The sequence below is a fragment of the Serinus canaria genome, chromosome 19, assembly GCF_022539315.1.
Source record: "Serinus canaria isolate serCan28SL12 chromosome 19, serCan2020, whole genome shotgun sequence".
NCBI classification, from domain to species: Eukaryota; Metazoa; Chordata; class Aves; order Passeriformes; family Fringillidae; genus Serinus; species Serinus canaria.
Window position 1 is genome coordinate 6,560,786 of NC_066332.1, and position 27,276 is coordinate 6,588,061.

At 42.8% G+C, this 27,276-nt stretch overlaps 1 protein-coding gene across 2 annotated transcripts; it reads left to right on the top strand.

The window, feature by feature from the left end:
• The first annotated feature begins 4,244 nt into the window (after nucleotides 1-4,244).
• On the top strand, nucleotides 4,245-26,945 carry MYL10 (myosin light chain 10). Of its 2 annotated transcripts, none has more exons than XM_009094679.4 (7): nucleotides 4,245-4,294; nucleotides 13,254-13,340; nucleotides 16,033-16,108; nucleotides 17,460-17,564; nucleotides 20,978-21,056; nucleotides 25,949-25,997; nucleotides 26,715-26,945. In XM_009094679.4, exons 1-7 carry the CDS (start codon nucleotides 4,292-4,294, stop codon nucleotides 26,811-26,813), a joined length of 498 nt encoding a protein of 165 aa, XP_009092927.1. In that variant the 5' UTR covers nucleotides 4,245-4,291; the 3' UTR covers nucleotides 26,814-26,945. The 2 variants fall into 2 exon arrangements, with proteins under 2 accessions (XP_009092927.1, XP_050837790.1); XM_050981833.1 differs by lacking the exon at nucleotides 4,245-4,294 and adding an exon at nucleotides 12,384-12,507.
• The last annotated feature ends 331 nt before the right edge of the window (nucleotides 26,946-27,276 follow it).

Sequence of the window (27,276 nt, forward strand, 5' to 3'; positions counted from 1 at the left end):
CTGATAAATTTAAGGTGACTAAGGAAAAGTGGGTGGTTCAAGGCAAGTTGCTAATTTTCTGTGGAGGGCTTGAAATCCACCTTAGCTTGGTGGTTGTGCCTGGTGGCTCTGCTGGAATTAGCTGATGTTCTCCCTTTAGTGCTTGGTTTATACTCCTGACCCAGAGTCTGCTCAGCTCCAGGGCTTGCACAGAACCTGGAGTCCTCTGGTGTGAAGGATGGAATGGAGCTCTCCTAAAGGTCAGGGCATTGTCCCCACCTATTGGCAGGATGCTCCCAAGCCTGACTAACTGCCATGGGTGTTCTTCTGAAGGCATCCCCTCAAAGACAGGCCAGGAGACTCTCTGTGGGCAGGAGCACAGCCATGTTGTGCTATAAAGTTGGTCTCAAAACCTGCAATAACCTGCAACAGCCCCAATACTTGCAGAAATACTTACCACACATTTCCTACATAGCATATTCAGCATTAGTGGATTTTTTTCTGGCTGCAAAAAAAAGGCCACATTCCATTTGGCACTGCTTCTGGCATCCCATCTCCCCACAAGGATTGTCCCCAAGACCTGTCATCTGCCTTTTTAGATCCTGAATGTTGTACAGATCAGAAACATTCTCAGGATCAGTCTCAAAGCTGGAAATTGCAAAGGCCCACGTTTGATGTGGGCTTCCTGAGCAGTAATAGATGTGGAATCTCACTTAGAAAGGTCTTTTAAGATTAAAATGTAACATTACTAACAGGAATAAAGTGTAACATTTGTGTGAAAACTTTGCACAAGTGAGCACTTAGAACAGCACAGGAAACCAGAGCCCAATGTGTCACATCCAGTTTTCTTTATCATCTCTCCATCTATAAATGTAGCATAAATTATTATCTACCTAATTTCCAGGTACACAACTTTCCTTTAAGGTGTGTATGGGATGCTGCCCTTGTTCATTAGGCCATTAAATATCAGAGAATGAGCAGTTACCTCCCCTGAGCAGTGTGCAATGAAGCAGCTCCTCTCTCCACCCTGCCAAGAGACCTGTGCAATCAGACCCCTGTGACACTGACACCCACAGTGCTCTGCAGGACTGCACTGCTCTACCTTGAAGTATCATTTCATGGCACCAGAGAGTCCAGAATTAAACATGAAACATTCTGCTAATCCTTGTTAAGCTGACAAAGAAAGCTGTTACCCTGTACTTGATCAGCTCCTAAGGAAAATGTTCCCCTTGGTAGGACATCAGACTGTGCTTGTGGCCAGACACAGAGACTCAGCACTGGAAAATCTCACTGAGATTTGCAGCCAGGCTGCATCTCAGGAGACTTCCTATTATTATTTTCTTTACTAATAAATCATTATGTTGTCTCCTTCACAGCACAGAGAGTTCAAATAAACCTGTCCCTGTGACAATCTGATTTTCTGAAGGAGTGTCCTGTTCTGTTGAGTCATGTGAGAGGAAAATACAAAGAAGTAGAAAGACAGATCAAAAAGGGGTAGCAGAAAGGGCCCTGGAGGCAGACTTAAGTTTGGTATTTAATATTTCAGGTAAAATATTCACTTAGCATCAATTATCTTGTTGGGCTCTTTTTTTATTTTTTTTTCCAAATGAAATTGCTTTCTGAATCAGCCAGCTCTCTAATTACCAGATTGAATGATTGAAATTTTTAGGGCAATTAAATTCAAGCCTTTCTTTTTCAGTCCTTATGTTATTCCCCCCTTCTCTCCCTCCCCTCTCCAGTCTGGAGCCTTTCTATAATTTGGAGGCAGTTGCAGAAGCAAGCAGACCTTTAAAGCCAAGATGTATGTCTCCCTTAATTCCTCTGTGGATTTGTTTCACAGACTGAGCAGAGAGGGTTCTGGTCTCTCAGGACATGTGCATTACAAACACACTGCCTTGTGTGGGTTTTATCCCAATGTGTCATGTCATTTAGAAACAGCTTGGAAGGATTCATTTAATATAGAAATTCTGTGAAAATATAAAGATCAATGCAGAAAATACAGGCACTATTGGAAAATGCCTGCAGATCAAGCTACAAGACTAAGGAGCAAATTGATAATAACAATGATGATTGATGATATACTAGAGAAGAGAAAACAAAACTCCCAATAAAACAACACAAAAGTCTGTTAACAGAGCTGCTAGGAGAAAATCATGAAATAGCTGGGTGAAAGGATAAGGATTCTTCCAAGAAAGGACACAAAATTCACAGGATGGAATCCCAGGCCCAGGTGACAAAGCTGCTGCTCATTTGTCTCTATTGTTTGGATTAGAGCATTAATCCAACAGAATGAGTAACCACATTCTCACATGAAGGTTTGTGAGCTGTCCTGTGGATTTCAGTGAGATTATTCCTCCCTAAAAGTTAAGTGGATTCTTAACAGCTTTGATGAATCAGGATCTAACCCAGTGAACAGGACACATCTTTATCACAATGAACCTTGGAAATTGGGTAGGATTTCCCTCAGAAACCTCACTCTGAGTTTTTCAGGTTTCCAGACCCAGCCTAGGACACAAACCTGGGGCTGCTCTCCAGCAGGCACTTGCAGGCTGAGGGACTGAGGGATTTCTTTTCATGCTCTGTTACACTGGGGATTGGTATAATGTCACTAACTCAGAAAGATGAACACCAGGCTACCTTCCAATGTGCATCCACAGCCATTTCACTAAAGCCAGATGAGCTGTGTTCTGCCTATTTATCACTCAATTATCCCTGTAGGTGTTTGAGGTGCCCCACTACAGCTAGAGCAGTCCTTGCCCTGAAGAGCATGCAGTCAGATCTAAGATTAGAGATGACAGCACTGCAAGGGGCTGGACCTGGAGAAAGAACAAGGTTCCTGTTCTTGTTCAACCAGAAACTTGAATGCACATCTGTCTCAAAGTTCAGTTAATTGATTCAGTACTGCTGTGACTCAAAGCTGGAATGACTGATGGAGAGAAGAATTTCAGATGCAGGTTTCTGAAAAAACCTACTGTTTCTGCTGGATTTAATGTTCTGATATTCCTGTTTGGATACTCTGAGAGACACAGAGACCAGACCTTTAGGAACCATGATTTCATGTCAGTGGAATGATGCAATTTCATAGTGGTCAATGTTTTGGCTCATTGCAGTAATTCCAATGGGATGGAATGTGTATTAATGTCCATGAGCATTCCCTGGGAGACACAGCCCCTGTGGCTCCTACACACTGCCTCTGTTTCCTCCTACTCCCACTGCCACATTCATTACCACACACTTCTTCTTTCATGCTTTGAAGTCCATGACTCTCCACCACCTTGCAGTATTTTGGGATATGGCCCCCTCTTGTATTTGTGGGGTTCCCAGATGGAGGCAGGAATGATGAATCTGACTCCATGTTCTCAGAAGGCTAATTTATCATTTTAATATACTATATTATATTAAAGAATACTAAACTAAACTATTCTAAAGAATACAGAAAGGATTCAGACAGAAGGCTAAAAAGATAATAATGAAAACTCCTGACTCTATCCAGAGTCCTGACACAGCTTGGCACTGATTGGCCAGTGAGTGAAAACAACTCACACCAGAAAGAAATTGAACAACCACCTGTTGGATAAACAATCTCCAACCACATTCCAAAGCAGCAAAACACAGGAGAAGCAAATGAGATAATACTGTTTTTCTTTTTTTCTGAGGCTTCTCAGCTCCCAAGGAGAAGAATCCTGGGCAAGGGGATTTTTCCAGAAAATATGACAGTAACAGCCCCAGACTTCAGGCATGTAGATTCAGGGGAAAGAGAGCTGACCAGAGTCACTTCATTGCCATCTGCAGAGAGGTGCTTTTCCACCCTCCAGGTGTAGATGCAGTTCTGCAGAGCCTCAGATGTTTTGCTGGAGCTCTGAATGCCTGCACCAGGCTCTGGGGCTACTGAAGTGGCCAGGATTTATTGCTGGTTTCCCCAGCATTTTCTCAAGTATTGAGTTCCCTTCCTGCTTTTTCAAAATGCCATGTCCACTTAAAATCTTCCAGTGCATGCCCTGTGTTCATTATTTAGCAGTACATGGGAAAACCCCTTCAGCCTAAGCTTGCTGTGAGTGCTGTACAATTGTATCCCAACTGCCTCCTCTACTTATCTGCTGCATTATTTCTGTGAAAGCAAAAGCTGTGCGTGGAACAGATGCTTGGAATGGTATTGGGATCCAATTACTGCACTTTTCCAACCTTACATCCATTGTCTAAACTTGGAGCAGGCATATTTTTATTCCTTGGTGACACTATATAAAGAGACAATTGGCATTGTGTTTGTTGGCTGACTGGTTGGCAGAGGAGGGGTGGAAGGAGCAGCAGCACCATGGTAGGTTTTATCCTTCCCCATGTCTGTTTATCTCTGTGTTTCTGTCTGACTCTTATGATTCAAACAGAGCAGGAATGATCACACAGCATCCCATGAATTCTCATTGTAGTATCACATCCAGAATGCTGATATACCCCACAGAGTGAGCTGGGAACTCCCAAGGACTCCTCTGCATGTATTTCACAAACAAGGAAGGCACAGAATATAGATTTAATTGCAGAAAGGAAGAGCTTGTGCAGCTCTGTCCCACATTCACACACCTGGCACAGCTGGTGTGAGACAGAATTAAGATCTGCTGTGGTGTGATGGGGACTGAGGAAAGGGATTTCTCTGGAACTGTGACTGGGCTGCTCTTGGGACCATGAGGAGAAGTAGGAAGCACTGCAGAAATTTCTTTGTCTTGTCTTTCCCTGCTCACTGATGACTTTTAGCTCTGGGACTCCACCAGCCACCTCACTTGATGTGATTCCAAGGAGCAAAGAACTCCTGCCTAAGGAACTGTGGGCAGACTGGGCAGATCTTTGTCTCCTGCAAATTCAGAGGAATGAGACAACAGTATTAGGGAAAAAAAAAAAAAAAAAAAAAAAAAGCAGGTGATTTTGTGTTTGTTTATTTTGCACCTTTTTGCAGGTCCTTTTCAGTCTGTCTAAAAGCAATGCTGCCCTGTGGCTCCCTGGGGCTATGGAATATTTCATTGGGGAGAACACCAGAGAGGGAGTTGTATATGAAAAGCTTTCTCAAAGCTTAGTTCAAGCTTGATCCTATTTAAGCAGGTGATGAATGTGATCCACGTGCTGTTCTGAGCAGGGCAAAACCACATTCAATGGCATTTTAAAATCCAAGCACAAAACAGGTTCAGTTTCAGCCAGTGCCAGCCCAGTGTCAGTGGTTTCACACTAATCATGCTCCTCACCAGTGCTTCAGAAGGGACCAGTGCCTTGTGCTGATTATGCCTCTTCAGGTGTGGATTTACAGGTTTCCCTTTTATCAGCCTCAGTAAATTCTAAGCCAGCCCTTTTGTGGGTGGGGGACAAGTGCTGGGTCTTAGCTTTTCTTTTTCCCCTCTTTTTTTTCCCCCAAGATTTCATTTATCAGTTTTTTCCCTGCCTACTTAGTTCAATGACACACCAACACTCACTGACGTTTGAAGATATTCCAGGACATTCTGTGATGAAATGCTTAAGTTAGGAGATGTGAAAATATAGTGAGAGACTCGTCTGTCTCCTTGCTCCCAGCTCAACTGACGATGCTCTGTGGTGGTTCTTTTCATTGTGCCTTTTGTTTTGGGAAAATCTCTTCTGAGGTACCTTACTATACAGGGACACATGAAACAGATTTAAAATGGAAAGAAAAAAATAGCCTTAATGAAAGAAAGCTGAAGAATATCTTTACATAAGGAAGTGATCATTTTTTATTAATCAGAGGGAAATGTATATGTAATTATGCTAGATGAACTCTGTGGGGAGGTTTTTTTCTCTCTTTATGATGTCTTAAGGGATTTATAAATATTACAGAGGTTTTATAGCATCATAATATTTCAGATGTGCAGTAAAGCTACTTTCAAAGGATTAGTGCAGACAAAGCAGCATAGTAAAAAATAATTACAAGTCAGCCAGTGCTACTAGGCTCTGACATCCAGGGCTGATGACAGTGAGAGAGGCAGGGTTCAGGGAGATAATTTTTCTAACAAGAGCAGACCACACAAGAGCTGTGGAATGGAGCTCTGAGAACTGTCTGTGGCTCTCTGTTTATTCCAGAGAATTTCAGACAAGTTGGTCTGTGATGTCTCCCTGTTTGTCCTGTGCTGGTGGGGAGCAGGAAGGGCAGTGGCACAAGGAAGGAGAGGGAAGCCTTTTTCCTATTCCCCCAAACATCCCTCGTTTGCTCAGTTCAAGTGACACCTTGTAGCACATTTCTGTTTGCTGAGGGGAGCTGTGTGCCCAAAAATAGCCTGCATCCTGATCAGATGTGCTGGGCAGGCTGGAATGTGCCACCTGCACTGAGAGCGGCACCGGCCGCAGCACAGCCACAGCCACAGCCACACTGACTGAGCCTGGCAGTGAAACGGGGCTGCTGGGGGCACTGCTGCCATGGCTGTGGGTGACAGTGTGGGTGACAGTGTGGGTGTGACAGTGTGGGTGACAGTGTGTGTATGACAGCCTTGGGAGTGTCTCTGTGTGTGTGTGTGTGACAGTGTGTGTGTGACAGTGTGTGTGACAGTGTGTGTGTCAGTGTGTGTGTGACAGTGTGTGTGACAGTGTGTGTGTCAGTGTGTGTATGACAGTGTGTGTGACAGTGTGTGTGTCAGTGTGTGTGTCAGTGTGTGTGACAGTGTGTGTGTCAGTGTGTGTGTGACAGTGTGTGTGTCAGTGTGTGTGTCAGTGTGTGTGTCAGTGTGTGTGTGACAGCCTTGGGAGTGTCTGTGTGTGTGTGTGACAGTGTGTGTGTGACAGTGTGTGTGACAGTGTGTGTGTGACAGCCTTGGGAGTGTCTGTGTGTGGGTGTGACAGTGTGTGTGTGTCAGTGTGTGTGACAGTATGGGTGTGACAGTGTGTGTGTGACAGTGTGTGTGTGACAGCCTTGGGAGTGTCTGTGTGTGGGTGTGACAGTGTGTGTGTGACAGTGTGTGTCAGTGTGTGTGACAGTGTGGGTTTGACAGCCCTGGGAGTGCCCATGTGTGTGTGTGACAGTCTGTGTGTGACAGTGTGTGTGTCAGTGTGTGGGTGACAGTGTGTGTATGACAGCCTTGGGAGTGCCCCTGTGTGTGACTGTGTGTGACAGTGTGTGTGTGTCAGTGTGTGTGTGACAGCCTTGGGAGTGTCTGTGTGTGTCCATGTGTCCGTGTGTGTGTGTGGCAGTGTGTGTGACAGCCCTGGGGGTGACCATGTGTGTGTCCATGTCCATGTGCATGTGTGTCAGAGTGTGTGTGTCCCCGTGTCCCCGTGTCTGTGTCCATGTGTGTGACTGCCCTGGGAGTGTCCCTGTGTCCCTGTGTGTCTGTGTGTCTCCATGTGTGTGTGACTGTGTGTCCCTGTGTGTCTGTGTGTCCATGTGTGTGACTGTGTGTCCCTGTGTTTGTCCATATGTGTATGTGTGTCCCCATATGTGTGTGTGTGTGTCCATGTGTGTGTGACCATGTGTCTGTGTGTGACAGCGCCGTGTGAGCACACAGGGACAGCTCATCTGCTCACATGAAGGAGAAGAAGATTTGCTGGGTTGGGAAAAGCAGATGTTGAATTTTGGCCCACATATTGGATTTTGGCCCATCTATTGGATTTTGGCCCATCTGTTGGATTTTGACCCATCTGTTGAATTTGAGGTCTTCAGGGTGGAGGAGCCTGAGGCTGGGGAGGCTCTGCTGCTCCAGGATGAGTTTGGGAGACAAGGCCTTCCCTCTGTCTGCAGGAGGAGAAGGAGCCTGTGACAGGGAAGGGTTTTCTGTGGGAAGGAGGAGAACACTGGAGTGTCCAGAGTGTGAAGCAGGGAGGCTGCAGGCCAGCAGATTTCTGTACCTAGTAGGGATCAAAGGTGTGTCTGTGTGGGTGTGTGCAGGCTGGGACTGCACACAAATGGAGTGAGGATGAGAAGGGAGGGGTCTGTTTGTGACTGCAGAGCAGGTAATAAAAAGATCTTCTCTTTCTCACTTCTGATAACGTGGTTTATTTGAATGATCTGAGGCTGCTGCCTGTTTGAAATGCAAATTGTGCCCTTAGAGCAGTTTGTGTTGCTTACTCCTCTAGACTGTTCCCTCCAAGGCATGCACTTGGGTCAGCCTTGTGCTGCTCACCTGCCATGGAAAGGACCTCAACCACTCTAAAAAACAGTGGCTTGTCCATAGCTGGGATGTTTGGTGCAGATCCAGTATAAATTATCTCAGCAGGGCAAACCTGTGAGACAAAAATCAACAAATATCCCATCCCATGCTGCAGCAATCCCTTGTCCAGGCCTGAGATGCAACTTCTGATTCAGAAGCTGTATTTGATGATAAGAGAAATTTGAAGACAGAAAATGTCAGCACTGAGATCCCAGAGTGGATGAAAAACAAGGAGAGAGTGTGATGGATGAAAAAGTAATAGTAACTGAGAGTTGACATCATACAGTGGATCACAGCAGGGGACAAAGTCTGAGCAAAATGATGGATGGTTCTGTCTTTTCTGTAGTTGTAGATGTAGCTGCAGAGGAAGGAAGTACAAAATGTGAAACAGTAAAAACCTGGTGGTATCTTATGTCTACTTTGTCCTGGACTGAATAAACACTTAAGGGTACAAGACAGCAGAATCAGGCTCTTAACAGTGTCCACTGCTGATTCTCCCTGCAGGGCTCTCTCCCTGCTTATCCACTGAGTTGTCCCTGGTAGAAAAATTAGAAGGAGACACAATAAGTGGCTGAGTAGGAAATGTTTCTGCTTGTGTTAATGATTTTGCTGTCAGGAGCACCACACTGTGTTAATTATTAAGAGTATTTTCTAAGGGGCTTAGAGCATGGTGGGCTAAACAAGAAAGTGACCTCCTCAAACCAAACCAAACCAAACCAAACCAAACCAAACCAAACCAAACCAAACCAAACCAAACCAAACCAAACCAAACCAAACCAAACCAAACCAAACCAAACCAAACCAAAGCTGTGGCTTGTGGCAGAGTGCTGCCCATCTCTCCTGACTGCCAGTGGAGATGTTCCCGTGCTGCAGGAAATGCCAAGTGGAGGTTGGTTATTTCCTGCTTACTGAAGGGTACAAGTGTGCCCCTGAGCAGCCACTGAGGGACCTTGCTCACCCTGCTGCAACTTGCCTGGTTTGCCATATTTTCCTTGGTTGCCTGCAAAATGCACTGAGGGGTGGAGATGATAAAGCTCTGCAATAATCCAGTGCCATGGGTCTGCTCTAGCATCACCTCTTTATGAATTTATCAGGGCAAACAATGCCTCATGTTCTGAAGTAAGAACAAGGTATTTTTATCTCCTTCCTCCTTTGTATGTAGAGGCAGAAACTGATTCCCCACCCCCTTTTCTTCTAGGTCACCCTGAAATCAAATTTCCTTCTGATTCCCTTGAACATCACCCCCCTCCCACCTTTGCAACCTATAAAAAATGTGTCCCTTTTCTTACATCCAGAGAGGCAAAGGCCACACACACTCATTGTCTCTGCCTGCCTGTGTCCCTGCTCACCCTGGTTCTTTTGGGCTCCCTGACACTGCCAGAAAGGAGAAATATAAAGAACCTCAGTGAAGGAAACTCAGCTCAAAGAATACAACAGAGTTTTTTTGGGACCAGATTTTGGTATGGTTCCATTTCTTCATTTAAAGCCTCTAAAACAAACCAAAACCAACCAAACAAAACAACAACAACAAAAAAAGACCCTTTAAAATCCAGGCTAATTGAAAGAGTGCTAACACTGGAAAGACAAATGAGTGATATGCGACAGGCCTGTGGTTTCTCCTCTAAAGTGAAGTGTTGTTTTCTTCACAATGGGATGATTAATACTCTCAGGCAGGAATATTAATAGGCTTGTTCAGTTGTTGCAACATTCTTCCCACTGCTGTGCTATTGAGGCCTCGGAATCCGAGCCCAGGGGACCCTCAGCTCTTCAGTTTCTCATCTGGCATGTTTTGTATGTCAGTCTCACAGCACATGTTGCAATGAGAGCTGCTCTATCTTTGCAAAGTGCAGCCTGGCACACTTTGGTTTCAAGAGTGGGGAAATCAAGGCAGGCAGAAGTGATGTGTCAGTCACCCACTTTCTCCTCTGTGGGTCACCTACTAAATCCTTGACATCTTAGAAGCCATATGTTTGCTCAGCTCTGTGATGTTCCTTTTAATATGCCATTCTTTCAGAGAGAGACTCTGGAGTCAGAACCATGATTGTGTTCATTAAAAAATTCTGGAGTGTTTGGAATTGTCAGACAGCAGCACAGAACTATTCTATTCTCAGAGTGATTCCTTTCTGAAACACAGACCTATTTTTGTTCTCTTAGAGCTGTCTTTTAATTCAAGTTACCCACCAGAAAAACAATGAACTCTGTTCTGTTCTTGCTCCACCTACTTCTCTCTCAGCCTTCCCCCTCATAGAACCTCCCTGCCCACAGCTTGTCCAAAGCTGGGGTGCAGTTCTTTCTGTGATTATGAATTTTCTGGCTTTTTAGGGCAGGTAAGCTGCATTCCCAGTACTGGGAACTGGTAATCCAAGGTGCTCTATGTTGGATGCTACAAGACTTAGCTTGAACCTGGTGATGGAAACCAACCCCAGCTGGCAGCTCTTCATGGGCCCCTATGAAATGTATTGGTGGTCTCAGCCCCTTCTTATTTATGAGCAGGTCATAAATGGGATCTATACCCAGACCTTCAGCAGAAAAACTAAAAATTGATTGAGTATCATGGGCACTGATGTCCTCTGTCATCCCAGGAGACAACAAATCAGAGAGTAACTGTGAGCAAATAGGATGAATTTTTCTAGTACTTCTTCTAGGCTGGAAGTAAATTATTTTTAAGGTCCCACCCAACCCAAATCATTCTATGATTCTGTGATGCTACAGTAATTGTTCCCTGTATAATCAGTTTTCAATCTTTGCCTTGAGAAGAACTTCACTAACGTACAGAAGCTTTTTGGGTGGTTTTATGATTTTCTGGTCAGTTTCTAATTGATACTGAGCTGCAGCTTTTGCATTTATCTGATCCTTCCTTACAGCTCTAGCCCTTGCTTGAAGCCTTACACACCAGAGAACCCAATAAACTGAGGAACAATGGAGGAATTGCCAGTGTTTGGCATTTAGAAGAGCTGGACCCCACTGCCCATGGTTGTGGTGATGGCTGAAAAAATGCAGATGGTTTGCTAGCACAGGGAATGTTTATCAGGCTGAGCATGGATGCTGTGTTTGGCCCCAGCAGAACAGACCATGAGGAGGGCAAAGCCTGCTTTGTGTCCAGCAGGAGCAGCTCCAGGAGCCCAGCAGAACCAGCCCCAGCCCTGCAGTTCCCCCACAGCTGGCAGTGCTCTCCCCTGGGGAACATCTGCTCCCCCTTTACCTCAGGGAACAAATACATGGAAATCCACAGGATTGTTCTGAATATTTCCATTCGATCTGGAAGTGTTGAAAGCCTCCTCCAGGCACCTCACGTTATGTGGAAGATTGCCCATTACTGCTCAAAATAACACTTAGTTCATGTGGAGGAGGAGGAGGGGATCTGTTTATTCCAAAATCAATATTTCTACATTCATTAAACATTCCACTTATTAACTTCTTTTTTCCATGCCTGTGGTGGCATTCTATCCTTGTTTTTATCCTCACTACAAGTATATTTTTCACTTAATTTCCATTCCTATTTCCAGATTTTAGTTCTTTGAATTAGCTGATAGGAGCTTGACAGGTCTGGAGTGTGGGTATGTGGGAGAGTGTCTAACATTGCCCTAATTTCCCCCCTTCCATATCCTGGGATCTAAACCAGGGTGGCTGAGTGCAGAAATCTGCCTGGCAAATTAAATTGATCAGACAATGTATGCTTCAAATAGAGTCAAGTGGGAATATTTTCTTGAGCTGCTCTGCTCCTCAGGATATTTGAAATCAGTATTGAATTTGAACTTTCACAGGCTTTTTTATTTTGATGAAAGGAGACAGTAGAAGTTGCCTTCTGTTTCATGCAGAATAGCCCAAACTAAGTAAGACTAATTTTCTGTGACACAAGAACCAGGTGGGACTATGATACAGAAGTTTAAGAGTAAAAATGATAAAGAAAAAAGTAATCTGTCTGGAAGGGAACTCAAAAAGCATTGCAGCTCATTATCCTGCCCCAAGTAAGGATAACACTGTAGTTAAAACACTTCTGTAATCCTTTGGAATCCCAGATTTTATTCTTTACTGCAGAACAAGAACTATATTGTCTTAGGCAAGCTGGTTGGGCCCTTATTCAAAGATATTTAATGAAGCCTAGTTCTGACTGATTTTAGTGAGCATTAGATTCTTAGATATCATTGTAGCTCTTTCCCCAGTCTTGCTCTGTCTCAGCCTCCAGACTTGAGAATGGTGATAAAAGCAGTCCTGCCCTTTCATTTGAGATGATTATCTTGAATATTAAAATAACATGGTCTGGTAAGGTACTGCACTGCAGTGCCATAGGTTGCTGCAGGAATAGAGGCTCCAGGAGTGGAAGGTGTTCCTGCTTGGGAAGGATTAATCTGTTCTGTCAGTGCTGGTCCAGACCAAGCAGATTTCCAAACATTTCTGTGTGAGTAGGAAATGATATAACTTCCCTTTCTAGTTCCTGAGCTGAATCTTCATGCAGGGCCTTGTTTGGAGTCTGGCTGCCAGTCCCAGAATGAGAACTGGGAAGAAGGAGACCTTGGAGGCACTTACCTGAATTCTGGAATTTCTTGAGAACAGAAATTCTAGCTCATAGCTTCAAGTGACACCACTCCACAGCAAGGGCTGTCACCCCTGAACTCTGCAGAGCCACTGTGGAAGGGGAGTGGTCCCTGTGTGACATGGCCTGGGATCCTTTGAGGTGGAGGTGACCCTGTCCAAGGAACAGGCAGCTCCTGAGGGAGCCAGCAGTGCACCAGGCAGGATGCTGAGTCACACTTTGGGTCCCTCACCTTTTTAAAGGCAGCACAGTGACAAACTGTCCTGGTGTGTCAGAGCTGTCAGGTCCCAGGACACAGCAGGGAGTGGCAAAAAGCCTCAATCTGTTAATAAGACACCAATTTTTATCCCTTGTATAAATATAACTATATATATATTCCATCTTATATATCTATATATCTATATATCTATATATATATATATATGTATATATTTATATATCTAAATCTATCTGTCTATAAGATTGAATTTTAAAACCTTGTAATAACAAAGCACAATCCTCTTGTATTACTTGACTGTGTAGTTTTTACCTTCTGTTGAAGATGTAATTTGTTATCATGGGTGCTTAAAAGACAAAGGAATATATATTTGATCTTCTTATTTGTATTACAGGCTCCCAAAAAGGCAAAGAAGAAGATAGAAGGTGGTTCCAATGTTTTCTCTATGTTTGAACAAACCCAGATCCAGGAGTTCAAAGAGGTTGGTCACCACTCTGCTGTTCTCTATAGTCTCCTGTTATTGCTAATGAATAACATAGGTTTTGTTTGTAATCCTTATTCAATTCTCCATCTGCTTTAATAGAACACACAGTTGTTTTCTGAATCATCCCTGTGGTTTTGGCTGGTAGATCATTTTCCTTGTGTGTTTGTTTGTTCTTTCTTTCATTCTTTCTTTCTTTACTTCCCTCACTCCCTCCCCTGTTTCGCTCTAGACTTATTTGAAAAGCACCCAAGCCTCACCCCAGAATAAAGGAAAAGCATCATCTCATCCACTTCAGCCCTGATTCAGGAAAACACTTGAGCACATGTTTAAAGTTAGGTGGTATTTTAAATAAGAACAGTCTTATGTGCTCAAGCATTGTCCTGAATAGAGATGCCAGGCTGAACCAGGGCTTTCATTCCTGTTCTGTTCTACAACAGCAACAGAAAATACTCATCTGTGCCCTTCTAATGCTGCCCACAAAGGAGAAATGAAAATGCCAAGAAGCCCTCAGCTTTCTCCACCAATGCCAATAAAACAAGACAACATGTGGAGTGGAACTAAGCAACTTTCAGCTCCCAAGGGATTTGGTGTTCCAGGCACTGTAGGTTCTTTGACCAGTTACCTGTGAAGAGCTAAAACTGATGGGTGGCCTAAAAGCTGCAGAATATAAAAGACAGATAATCTGTTTTATGAGTTTCTGCTCTTTTACTGTGGGGACATTCTAGAGAGTCCATGAGACCTTCACATTCTGAACTGGTTTGTCATTTTAAATTACTGATTTCTTCCCCATTTTTTCTAACTCATGTCTCCAAAGCAATTTCCAGTGTGATAAATGTCTGCTGTTTCATGTTGTGCTTTCACGTGGCTTTCAAGTTTACTTTTCCTGAGGATTCCCACCAGGAAAGCTCAGTGATGGACGAGACCAAACCCAAGGCAAGGCCTGGGAATGTGACCCAGCTAAATTCATTGGAATCACAAATCATTTCCCCACAGTCAATGGGAACATTTGACTCTCTTCTCCCACTTCTTCTCCATATCATAGGAACCTCCATTTTATTTTCTCCAGGAATTACTGTTTGAAGATGGACCAACACAAAGGACAGGACAGAATGCCATTATTTGATCTTCTCTAAACATGATAATACCAGGAGCATTTCTAGGGGGATGGTGGCAGAATAATGGCAAAAGCATGAGGCAGTGGAGTGGTCGGGTGAAACCCAAAACCATGTTGTGTCTAAGAACTGCATATCTGGGACACATATTTCTGAAAACCTGGTTTGGATTAGAATATTTTTATCTAGAGATTTCAACCAGCTCATCAGCAAATGTTTCAGCATTGCTGTTATGTTATTTAAAATTCATCCATTACGGTGCCTGATGCTCTTCCTGTCTCCTGTGAGCTGCCTGGGTTCGGCTTTGCTCTTCATATCTTCTTTCTCTTTTGCTTCCAAATTATGGGGAATGACCATTTAAAGCAAGGGCAAGACACCTCTAAAGAGTTGGGCTTAATTTTTTGTAACGGGGTGGTTTGGAAGGTAAATATAAGATTATGAACATAATGCTGAATGGAGCCTCGTGGGCAAACTGGGGTGTGACCAGTGAGGCTTTGCAAGAAACTGGAGGAGAAAATACCTGAAGATATGTGGAGATAACTTGTTCATGGGAAGAAATGCACCCTGTAGGACAGCAGACTTTAAAACTCTGCAAGTTACTGCAATCTCAGGAGAACACTGTCTGAAGAAAGAATAATTCCTGGCCACTGCAAAGATACTGTCCCATATTGATGTGCCTGGCAGACAGATAACCAGCTTCAGAGTCATGCCAGGATCAACTCATATTCCCCATGGCATGACCAGGGGAATTTCAGGTCATTAAAATCTTTCCAAATCAATGAAACATTATAAGTGTGATGGCAGCCAAGAGATGGGCACACAAATGGGTAAACAGATGAGCAGTTAGCTGGCTTGGTAAACAATGGCTAGAGCACACCAAGTCTGTGTTGGCTGAAAATAAAAATAAAAACAACTGGTTTTATCTATCAAAAGTTAAATTTTGCCTGACAAGGGTATTTAAGGTCAGCACATCAGTGTCAGTCAGAGCACACAGCACAGTCTCAGAGATGCAGTGTATTGGAAAGGGGAAAAAACTTTGAATAAACAATCTTATGGAACCTACATTTCTCTGTACTTTTGAAAGTTCAGCTATCTCTGTGTGATGGATCATTCTAAGGCCCAGGAGGAATCAACCTCAGGTTGATAGCAGAGAGATATCCACAGAAATGAAATGATTTACAGAAACATTTCAGACTCATTCAAAGAATGGGGTATGGGGAAAGTATAAACACAGAGCAACCTCTGGCTAAATCTGCCCTGACTAAAGCCTCCCTAATTCAAACTGTTATGGGTTAAGGGCTGAATGGCTGGAGCTGCCAGCATTGGCTTCAGCCCAATGCACGCTGCACTGAGCTTTAATTTTGTAAGAAGAAGTTTGGGTGGGTTTAATTAAGCCCCTTGCCAAGATACAGTAATGTGTTGAAAGTGAGGAAAGTGCAATGATGTGGAGGAATCAAAGGAAGTTAAATATTCCTTTTTACAGCATGAATATCATCCTCCCACGGACTGGTGTGTGTGGCTGGAGCACTGTCCTGTGCAATGGAAATGGCAATTCCTGTTCCTTTTTCTTCCCACAGGCTTTTACCATCATGGATCAGAACAGGGATGGCTTCATTGACAAAGCAGATTTGAGAGACACATTTGCTGCACTAGGTAAAGGAATAATTCAATATTAAGAGATGTGCTGTCTCAATTTCAAGCACAGAAGAAAGGTTGGTGTTAGAATGACAGTGGGGGAAGAAATGAGATACACAGGGGGTAAAAGGAAACCTGTTCTGTGTGACCTTCCTCCCTGTGGTGGCTGGGATCTCACTACAGAGCTCCAGCTGGAAAGTGTCCTGAGCAGGGAGTGGAATGAAGATCTGATCCCTCCCCTGCAACTATTTCAGAAGAAGCCCACCCAAGCAGGGGTCCATGCCAGGCATTTCTGATTTGCCTCTGAATTCAGGCTTTTTCATCTGGGAGCCATGGAATATCCACTGATTAGCACTGCAGTCATGGACTAGCTGCCCCTCTGCCCACACAAACCCAGGAGGGCTTCATGTGAAGTTCAGTGCTGCTGGGAGTTTGTGTGGGGTGAAATGTGCATGTCATGAGATTAGGTATTGTCCATTCCATGGCTATCACAATCTTGCTGATATCAAGCAGATTAGAGCAAATCTTCCCAAGGAATGAAAAAACTCAAACGTTCATGATCCCAAACCTGGAGTTGTAGCCTTCTTGCAGCATTTGAGGCTTGAACAGTGATGTAGGCATTTGGGCTTTTGCCATCTGGAGCTTATTAAAAAGAGCTTGATAAGAATCTTTAGTGCTCCCTGGGGTGGAATCAGACGCCAGCAGAGTCAGTGCAAGGAGCAGAAGCTCCTGAACTCTTTATTGTGACAATGAGGTTTGCAAACTTTGGCCTGTAGCTACTGTTACCCTGAAATATTTATTTCTTAAGGCCAAGTTCTGCTATCTTTCCTGTTCAGTGAAGCCTTTCAATGCCTATAAAGTACATTCACAGCAAATTACCACTCAATTTGAGGAGGGTTGCCAGGGTCTGTATTCTCATCAATTGGGCTGCACTAGGATGGGGAAGGGATCTCATCCATCTGCCCTCTACTCAGAGAGGTGTCTCAATATCCAGGAGGGCAAAGACTGAGACCTTGGATTCACTTCAGTCACTTTGATCTCTGCTATATTAATATCAGTGGGGCCCATATTTCACCTGAGGTTAAAAAAAAAGCCCCAACTCAAAAAGCAGTTTATTTGGAAGTTTCCCTTCTCTCGTCCACTGCTGGCCATGTCTGTGTTATTTATCCTTCTTGCTCCTTCAGTCACCCTTTGATCTCAGAGCCAGCTCTGCCAATTTCTTTTTCACTGGGGTATTTGGGAGTTGTGTTCTACCATGTTATTAGCAAAGTTGCACAGAGCCCTGAGCTCCCCAGTGGGAGGAGATGAATGGGAATCGTTTTTTGAAACACAATTTGTGATTTATTATGAAAAATGATCTCTGCTGCAGGTCGTCTGAATGTCAAGAATGAAGAGCTTGAAGACATGGTGAAGGAGGCGCCAGGTCCTATTAACTTCACTGTCTTCCTGACTATGTTTGGGGAAAAGCTGAAAGGTAAGTACCTCTGGGGGATTGGAGAGGTATCTGTCAAAGATCCTCAGCACTGAAATATCTCAGCACCTTGCAAATTACAATAATGTCTCCACAGAACAATGCTTAGAGGCAAGGAGGGACCTCCAGTTTTGCAGACAGAGGGGAAGAATGAAAGGCTAAGGGACGGTGCAGAGGACAATTCAAAGGTGTGGTTTGGCTTACACAAGCTAACATGAAAGGGCTGAGCTGGGGTCCAGAAAGTGATGAAACCTCAGCAGCCTGGAGCACAGAGCAGGGGAGTTATTCACCATCAGAAGGCTCCTGGGCTGAACTCATGCTCTAGTCATAGCAGTCCCAGTGTTACCTGGTTTTAAGTATTTCTAAAAAACCCACCCTTTTTGCACTCCTTTGTCACGTTAAGCAAACATGGGCTTCCCTCATTTTCTGTATTCATTATAACTCCATGGTCCAGCCTGTGTCACTTGAGGTGATTTTGGCATTAGGTGAATATTTCACTGAATAACCCTTCATGGAGTGGATAAATTGAAATAATTAAATTTCAGTGCATTTACAATGATAAGGGAGAGGGATTTTACCCATTGCCACAGAATATATAGGGAACACTGTGGGAAGTTCAGGAAATGTGGGTAGTAAATTTGCTGTGTGAGCTGGTAATTTAGTCATGTTTCCTCTCCAGTTAATGGCTAGAAACTGCAAGAGAGGGGGTATGAGGCCAAGACAGAACTCCACTCATCTTCCTACAGGCATAAGAGAAAGGTGAAAGCCTCCAAAGCAGGGCTGGCCTTAGCCAAGCACATTCCAGAAGTTTGTAACAATAACTAATGAATAGAAAAATGGAAAAATCTGATCCTATCTTCTTAAAAACATTTATTGTTTGGTTGATGGACTCTGGCTTTGTATTGCTGAACACAATTCCAGTGAAGGGTTTTCTATGCTTGGAATAGAAAACAGAGAGCTCTGAAAGAAAGAATTCATGTAGCTGGTTCTGGAAGAAAGACACTCTTGCTAAAGAGGGCAGGAAGTCTGGGAAGCAGGAGGGGTGATGGAGAAGAGTGGCTGAGGAGGAGATTTTATTGCCCAGACATCAGCCTGTGTCTGGTACCTCCACCAGGACATTCCAGGAGTCTTCTGGCAGAGTAGGGAGTGCCCTCCTCCATATTCTTCCTCCTGGGATATGTGAATGTTTGTTGTGGGGTGCCCTGCTGCCCATTCCATTTGTGAGCATGGAAATGAGCTCTTCCTCCTCTCCCCTCTTCCTCCTCTCCCCTCTTCCCCCTTGCCCCACAGAGTTGCTGGAGTTGGCAAAGCCTCTGGCCCTGCCAATCCTGTGGCCTAAGAGCAGAGCCAGCACAGGAAGGTGAATGGCAAAGCAGAACCCTCTTGTCTGCAGGTTTCCTGTTGGCTACTAGCAAAGGAGGAGGGTTTTTTTAATTTCCATTTGGTGAAGGGAAAATCACAGCTGTGCTTGTCATGCCCTTCTGGTTGGGTTTGTCATGCAAAGAAAGCAGAGCCAAAAGACTGCACATTCCCAATCAAAACTAATTGGGATGAAGAGCCTTTGTAGTGCAATTAGAAAGGGAGAAAGGGCTAGAGGAAGTGGATATGGCAATTTTGCAACACTCTTTATTAACTAAGTACCACTCAGAGAATTTGGTGAAAGGTGCTTTCTAAGTAAAATTTGTTGTGCTATAATTGATTTCTGTCATAAAGGGGAAGCTGGGATTTTCAGGATGAGCTTTAGCTTTGTATGTTGAGATTATGATGCCAGATGAACAGCTAACAAAACTCGGTTTATGTTAATGCCAACCACATGGAGCTGCTTCTACAGGGAGTCAGAATAATACAATTTGTACAGAAAACAGAGATGCCGCACATCAAAGAAACCACTTTATTTACCAGCTAATCAATAAAGAATGCCTGCTGCATTGCTTCTCTTCAAAGCCAAAGTCCAAGGATATGACAGAGTAGAAAATGTAAAACACAGTAAGGAAAAAAAAATCCCCCCCACAGCGGTGACTACTTAAAATGCAGCCCTCTCCTCGGAGCTGGGGGATGTTTCTCTTCATGGAACAATCCAAACACTCATTAAACACCAATGCTCTTTGTATTGATCACAGATTCATTGCAGTTTGAATACACTGCCCACAGCTTGGCAGAAATAATGTACATGGCCATTGTGTGGCAAGGAGGAGGCCATATAGCCCGAGGTGTGTTCACTATTATATCCTGCAGCATCCTGCTAATCCTTGTGAAATCTTTCAAACAAAGCAAACTGTGAAGGCATCAGGAGAGTCTGTAGAGAAGGGGAACCCTGGCTGGGTTCTGTTCTGGATCTACCTCTGCCAAACTTTGAAACAAACTTTGAATCTGCAACGCCTTTGTGTTGTAGCCTTTTTTAATCACTCTTTCAGCATACCAAATAGCTTCGTTTTGTCCATGGAATCAGTTCATCTCCTTGTAAATTTGGTTTCCTACAGTTACAAAGATTTGTATTGTGCATACTACGGTAATATTTTGAAATATTGGGGAATAGTCAGGAACAGAGTACACAGTGTATCCTTTGGTGTGGGTTGAAAATGAGTCTACTCAGAATCTGCAGTATTACAGAATAGTCAGAAGCCCCAGCCAAGATTAAGGCACTGTGAAAACGAGTCCCTGACACAAATGTTTTCCAGTCTAAAGAGATGGGATAGATAATGGAAGGAAGAAAAGGAAGACCATTACAATCATTTTACTGCTGGGAACAGAAGGACACGGATATTAAAGTCATACCAAAAATCCGTGCCCCAGCTAAGAGCAGAAGCAAAATCTTGTAGCCACAGTCTAATTCTTTAAACCATCCTGTTTCTGTAAGTAACACTTAATGAAGAGACACTTAAGGAGAAGGGCACAATGGGATTTAAGTGCAGATCACCATCTCAGATTGATCATCCTGTTTCCATTGCATTCCATTGGCATTTGGATTTTATGATGAGCTCCATTTCCCTCAGTGAGGGAAATAACCTCTTCTCTATATGGCCAAGAACAAGTAACATCAAAAAGTGTTTTTACAGGGAACGTACAGTGCAAGATTAAAGGAAGCCAGTGAGGGAAACAGTTTGTTATATTTTCATTTCTGAAAGCCACTAATCCTCTGGGTACTGATATTGGAGACCAGTTCCTGGAAGTTTTCTCTCCTGCAGACATAGAATAGATATGAGTTATTATTTTTAAGCTTCTGAGCATTGAACTATTCACCTCTATTGTTTATCTGACATGACAAATGCTGCCGACTCAGGGAACCTTTGTCTTCAAACCCACAACTGCAGAATTCTCCATTTTGCACTGTTTTCAAGCGAATGTAATTACTTAGCAAGTATTCTGCAGCCAGAGAAATACATCCAGGCTTCTAAATTATATTTCATTAATTTTAGGCACGGACCCAGAAGAAACCATTCTGAATGCTTTTAAGATTTTCGACCCAGAAGGAAAAGGCCGCATAAAGGCAGACTAGTAAGTTTATTTTCAATCCTTTAGAAGAATAACAACAATAATAATAATTGCAGAGTTTTAAAGAATTGCTTAAAAGCTGTATTTTTTCACAGTATTTTAAGAGGCAGAGAAACATTTAGCTTTGTAAGCCAGAGCTAAAAGTCTGGACTGTTGTATGAATGTATTTGTATACCAAAAAGAGATGTTATTGTCTTCAGACATTGCAAGAGCCAACGGAAATATAATCACATGTAGGCCATTAGATAGCCTCTTTTTGAAGGTCTGGATATAAATCGACACATGACTCTTTGTAAATTAACTCCATATGTAAAATTAAAATGAATGTCGGGTGCCTAACTCTCAGTGCTTGGCTAAAATGGGAAAGCTACTCCCCTCTTTAAAAACGTGATCAATTTAATTAACTCTGAGACACGGTTTTAGTGCTGGACGTTTTCCTTTTTATGTGTTTATCATTTGAGCCTTCTGCTTCTAGAAATAATTTGCTGTAAAATTCCACTAGATATGGTGAGAGCCAAACCAAATACTATTAATAATCTGGCAATTATTGTCAATATGGCTATTTTTAAATAAGGAAGCAGAACCTAATTTGTATTCATATCCTGTTGCACCAACAAAGCAATCTAAAAGGACTTTAGGAGGTATTTGCACAAATGCAAACTCTCCTTGCACTGCCAGAATGGTGCAAGCAGGACTTTCAGGTGAGTGAGATAAATGATATCAAATCAGGGCAGGGGATGAGGAGATTGGACCTATTGCTCCAGAGAATTGTTTTATCTACCTAGATTTATGCATATGTTTAAATTTGTTCATATGCTGAAATTTCCTGGTGAATTTGAGGTCTGTACTTCTACTGCAGCAACCATTTCATGTGGATTTTATAAAGCATGATGTGTATAGGAAATCTATCAGGGAACCATGAGTCACAAAATTCTATTCACATCAATTATTGCTGCTTATGTTGTGATAGCCTCTGACCAGAACCCTGTGGAGATTTCCATGATATTATCTGCAATAATTAATGAAAGTTAGTTGAAAATGTAAGATTCATGTACAACATTTCTTTCCTTTAGCAAGGTGGTTTTGTATGGCAGTACCCCAGTAGGTCTGAGAACTTTTGCAATATGCAAATAATAAGAGAGACAGTCCTTTGAGTAAGAACTTGCAAATTAATTAAAACATAAGTGGATGTAGCAATCAATCAGAAGGAACAGAGGGTTAAGAGCTGTCCTGATGGTTTTGAGGTTAACATCACCCAAAGATCTTGGGAAAAACAGTCAGGGGATCATATCAGAAGTGACAAACAACAGAATTAATGTAGCCTTTTGCCAAATAGGGCAGATCACAGAGTAGTGAAATCACAGCCATGAAATACGAACTTCTGATACTCCAGAACCCATGAAATGTTATATTTCCCACCACTATCTGTAACAACATCCTGCATACAAAATCTGCAGCTTGCCACCCTGTGTCCAGCTCTACATTCCTTGGATGCTGGAAACCAGTTGGAGTTTGGGGCAAATTAGGAATGCAGTATCACACTCCAAAATGAAGATGAGAGAGAAATATTTTATTTTTCCTTGATGGAAAAGGTCAACCTTGTCCCCACCCCCACTGCACTGCTAACATTAGACAATTGTTTTAGTTCATCACCACAACAGAGCATAATGTTTACTTATTAGACCCGAGGGTAATGTTGATCATTACAGAACAAACCATTAAATCAATTCTGTGGATGTCTTTGAGGTTTAACTTCTATTCATATGCTTCCAAAATGTAGACATTTGAAGTTTTGAAATCATTTTTCTGTTGGCTCATGCAGCCATTTCAATGCGACAGTTAATGCTAATAAATAATATTTCTCCGTATTAAAAAATCCTGGAATGTTTCTCTCAAAAACCAGCCATGCTGACCTTTTAATCAGAACTTCATTTTTATGTCCATGGAGTTAACATCCTCCTGGGGATTTTTATGTCTCTTCCCTCTGCGTGTTTTCACCTCTAGTCTGGAAATTACTCACTTAGTCCATGTGATGGTAGCTGGGATGGAGCCTTCTAACCTTTCCAGAAGTTCCAGGAGTTTATAACTTACTTCCAAACTCAATGACAGACTTTGTTTGTCTGCATCATTATACCACACATAAAACTCTTCCCACAGCATGATGTCAAAAAGAGAAAAAGCTCCCAGTCCCATTCTCAGCTGGTGTAGACTGGGGCAGTGTTTGGAAAGGTTTGGATGATTCAGTCCCAAATGCCACTCGTGGGGCAGAGTGAGTCAGGCCAACACCAACTGTGCCTGATGCTGAGGCCAGTGAAACTTTTCAGATTTGGGCCAAATGAAAATGGACCCAGGGGGATGGAAGAGGTCCCAGGCATGCTGGGCTTTGGAGGAGTTTGGCTGAGCTGGAGATGATTCTGCCCATAGCTCTAGAGCTCTGCTCCTTCCCACTCACCTGGTTTCCTCCAAGACAGCGCTGCAGAAAAGGCAAACCCAGAGGAAAGCCAAAAATATCGCAGAGATTTAATTGATAATTTTTTAAAAAGGCTTTTAAAACATCAGAACGCAACAAGGTATTTGTACCTGTAGAAGGAATTGATGTGAGCCAGGACAAGGGATAATATTTAGACTCCTAAGTCAAGGCAAATGGACTTTTTTTTTAAGGGGGGTGGGGGGGTTGGTTTAGTTTTTGGACTATTTTTTGAAGAGAATATAAGATTTATAAAGAAAACAAGATAGAAAAAGAAAAAAAGTGCATCATTTCTGGCTTTGGAAATGGTGAGTGTTTGTTTCCCTATAAAATAAATAATGGAAAATGTGCACAGATCCTTTAGTCAGTCCTTCTTCCTTGTGAGTGTGCCAGAGCCTACTGGGCTGCGCATCAGAAGATTATAATTAGATATTTGATCTTTTCTTTTCCCCTAAATACTTTAAGCATGTGAATAGAAGACACACAGTGCCCAGATCTCTTTTTAATTCGGGCTTGTTTGCAATGAAGTTTATTTGTGACTTCTGACAAACTTGCTGTAAGTGCTTCCTTCTATTCACCAAGCTCCTTCCTGGATCACACTTCCCATTTGCATTTGCTAATGCTGTTTGTCAAGGGGATATATATCCAATAATCAATTTATGCTCAGGGGAATGATCTCTCTACTCTTGCACCCACTGATCATTTGAGAATTTGCCTTCAATAATCAGTCACATATCAAATACCAAATGGCCAGAGGAACAGAACAGAGACAGAAACTTGAGACAAAGAGATGAAGAAACTTAGCTAACTACAGAAAATGGTGGAGTAATGCAGGAAAAATATACCAAATAGCTTAAGCTCTGTCTGTTCCCAAAGCTTGCACCAATATATTTATATTTGTCCTTCTTCATTGTTTTCAAAGGTCCCTTTCTGGGCTTCCAAATGTGCATTTATACCAACAAGAGCTGCAAAAGTGATTGTGCCACAGACTGGGATGGGTAGCCTTTTCCTGGAAAAAAAAATAAATTCAGAGCTGTGAGTGCCATTGTAGCTTTGCCACCCAAAGTGCACTTCTGTCTGGGGGACTTCTCTCTCGTGCAGAAAGGGAGGATTTACTGTTTTGCCTGAACATCTGCACCCACAGTAGGTGAATTTTCTTCCCCTGCAAATTTTCCTGTTCAGGCATGATTTCTATTATAAATAGTTTTGAATATTCCCTTTAAAAAGCAGAAAGGACTTCTTCCAGAAGAGCTGCTGCTCTCACTCCCCCCGCCCAACAAATTCTTGAAAAAGGCAGCTTTTTTTCAAATCCACAAACCAAACCAGATTTCTATATTTGCCTCAGCTTTTGTTTTTGTAGAACACACTGCTCACCTGTTATCACAGCTTTACAGTTTGTTTTACTGCTTCAGAACTGTGTCTGCAAATGTATAAATACATTTGGTAGTGACAAAAGGAGACAACTCTGCCTCTTCAGCGTGAATGAAAACTGTGAGATTAATATAGGAATTCTTCTACAGGAAGAGGAAATTATTGGTGTTATTGAAGGGATGTTTATGTGAATATAAGTGAGTTTATACTGGTGGATGTCCCAGCACATGGTGCATGTGCTGCCCTCAGTACATGAGAAACTGGGGGAGGTACAAAGACATTTTATGTACAGGGGTTAGATGAGAAACACAAATAATTCTTCCTGGCTTTTCTATTCACCTCTAAACTTAGGTTAAAAAAAAAAAAAAATAAAATTACCTGCTCAACTGCCTTCCCACAATGGGTTTAAAACAGAGGGTAAATCAGCTGAGAGTCTGCCCCCAAAATATTCTCTTTGATGTGATTGCACGGGATGCAGATTGTGTGTGGGATAAGCTCCGTGTTCCAGTGCTGTGACTCCAGATCAAGACAGTGCACCGTGAAATACAGCAGGGCTCATGCAGCTCCACAGCTCCTCTGGGAATGGCTGCATGCAAATAAAGCATTCTTGGGTGAGGACTGGCAATAGAGGCTCGAGTTCTCTTTCAAGTCCTCTTTCTCATTTCATGCTCTGTTCCTTTCATCCTCAGATTTTACAGAAAATATTCTCTCTTTTGGCTTTGTTAAGTGATCCAAAGTTTAAGCAGCAAGTGAGGAAACCTACCATTTTAGGTTAAGATAAGCATACAAAATTGCTGTATTTCAATTACAGTAATAACCTTAAACAATTTTAAACCTCTATAAAGTGTCACAAAAGAGAAATAAGTTGGCAGAGCGAGGCATTGACACTGATGGGTGCCCACAGAAAATCTCTTACAATATCATGTAAGGATTAACAGCTCTAATTTATGCGGTCACACAGATTTTCTTTCATGCAACTTCAGGAGGGATCTTGCCATCTGAATTGTCATGTGCCATTATCACCCTTTAATCAGGGTATTTCATTTTATTTGAACAGCATCAAAGAAATGCTCATGACACAGGCAGACCGGTTCAGTCAAGAAGAGGTAAGGAACTTTATTCAAAACAGGAATCCTTGCCCCTCTTTAAATGCATGAATTTAGCTGAAATCCAGCCTGAGAGGAGGTTGATGCCAGCTCTGGCAATTAGAAACAATTCAAAGCATCTCTTCTGAAGAGCTCCATGGCTAAATCAAAGTCAAATTGATTCTTTGGACTCCCATCCAAGTGCAAGTGTGGCCTATCTCGTGCTGTTCCTCCCCATGGGCAGCTGGGCAATTGATTTACTGGAGTCCAAGTGGATTTGGGTGGGGACTGAGTTCTGCTTTTCCTTTCTGTGAGTTACTTGGTTTGAAATCTGAAATGAGATACTGACTTGGTGGTTTGTGTGAGACTGAGCATGGATTCTGCTGGTTGGGAGGAATTTAGGGGGACTTTATTTTCAGAAGAGGAGATGGAGTGGAGCTGGACTGTGGACAGAACAGTCTGGACAGTCTGTTCCAGTCAGGACAGAGACTGGACATTTATCCACCAGGGCTTACCTGGGTTTCAGGGAAAGCTCTTTTCACCAGGGAACTTGTGGGATTCTAGCAGGACTTTATTAACCAGTCATGATCCAACTCTGGTTTTGACTTTACTGAGCCCAAGGAAAACTTCTCCCTGGTGGTTAAAGGACCAGGGCAGCAGGGAGCTGAGCTGGGTGTATAATGAAAAGCTGTTCATGTTGCTGTCCCACAGCCTGTGACACTTCTGTTTGCTTGGCAGATCAACCAGATGTTTGCTGCTTTCCCTCCAGATGTCTCTGGGAACCTTGACTATAAGAACCTCTGCTATGTTATCACCCATGGTGAGGAGAAGGACTGAGAGCAAGGAGAGGAGTTTCTCCTGTGCTGATGCACCCAGTAATTTCATGATGCTCTCATGTACAAGCATCCAGGATGTGAAACCATGTCGTCATTGGAAGAGAACCAATAAAATAACTGAAAATAGATTAAAGTTATTTTATGCTCCTGGTTTTATAAAATATCAAAATACCAATTTTGTGAGGGTTTTTTCCCCCCATCTTTATTTTTTCCTGTCAGTGGTTTGAAATGGAATTTTCTTGATGAACTGGTGCTTTTGTGATTTATTGACAAACCTAATGTTCACCAGATGGTCCATTGGGCACTGCAGTTTTACTTAACCTCTTGTCTTTTATACATAAGCTCCATGTATTAATTGAGAATTCCTCTAGCTTATTGCACCAGGAAGAGTGTCTGGCAAATAGAATTATGTTCCATTCCACAGCCCCCAGCAATGGAAGTGTAAATAAAACAATCTCAAGTTC

Coding starts and splice junctions, on each gene's coding strand:
- MYL10 (XM_009094679.4), top strand. Junction 16,109..17,459: donor AGACACATTTGCTGCACTAG/GTAAAGGAATAA, acceptor TCTCTGCTGCAG/GTCGTCTGAATGTCAAGAAT. Junction 17,565..20,977: donor GTTTGGGGAAAAGCTGAAAG/GTAAGTACCTCT, acceptor CATTAATTTTAG/GCACGGACCCAGAAGAAACC.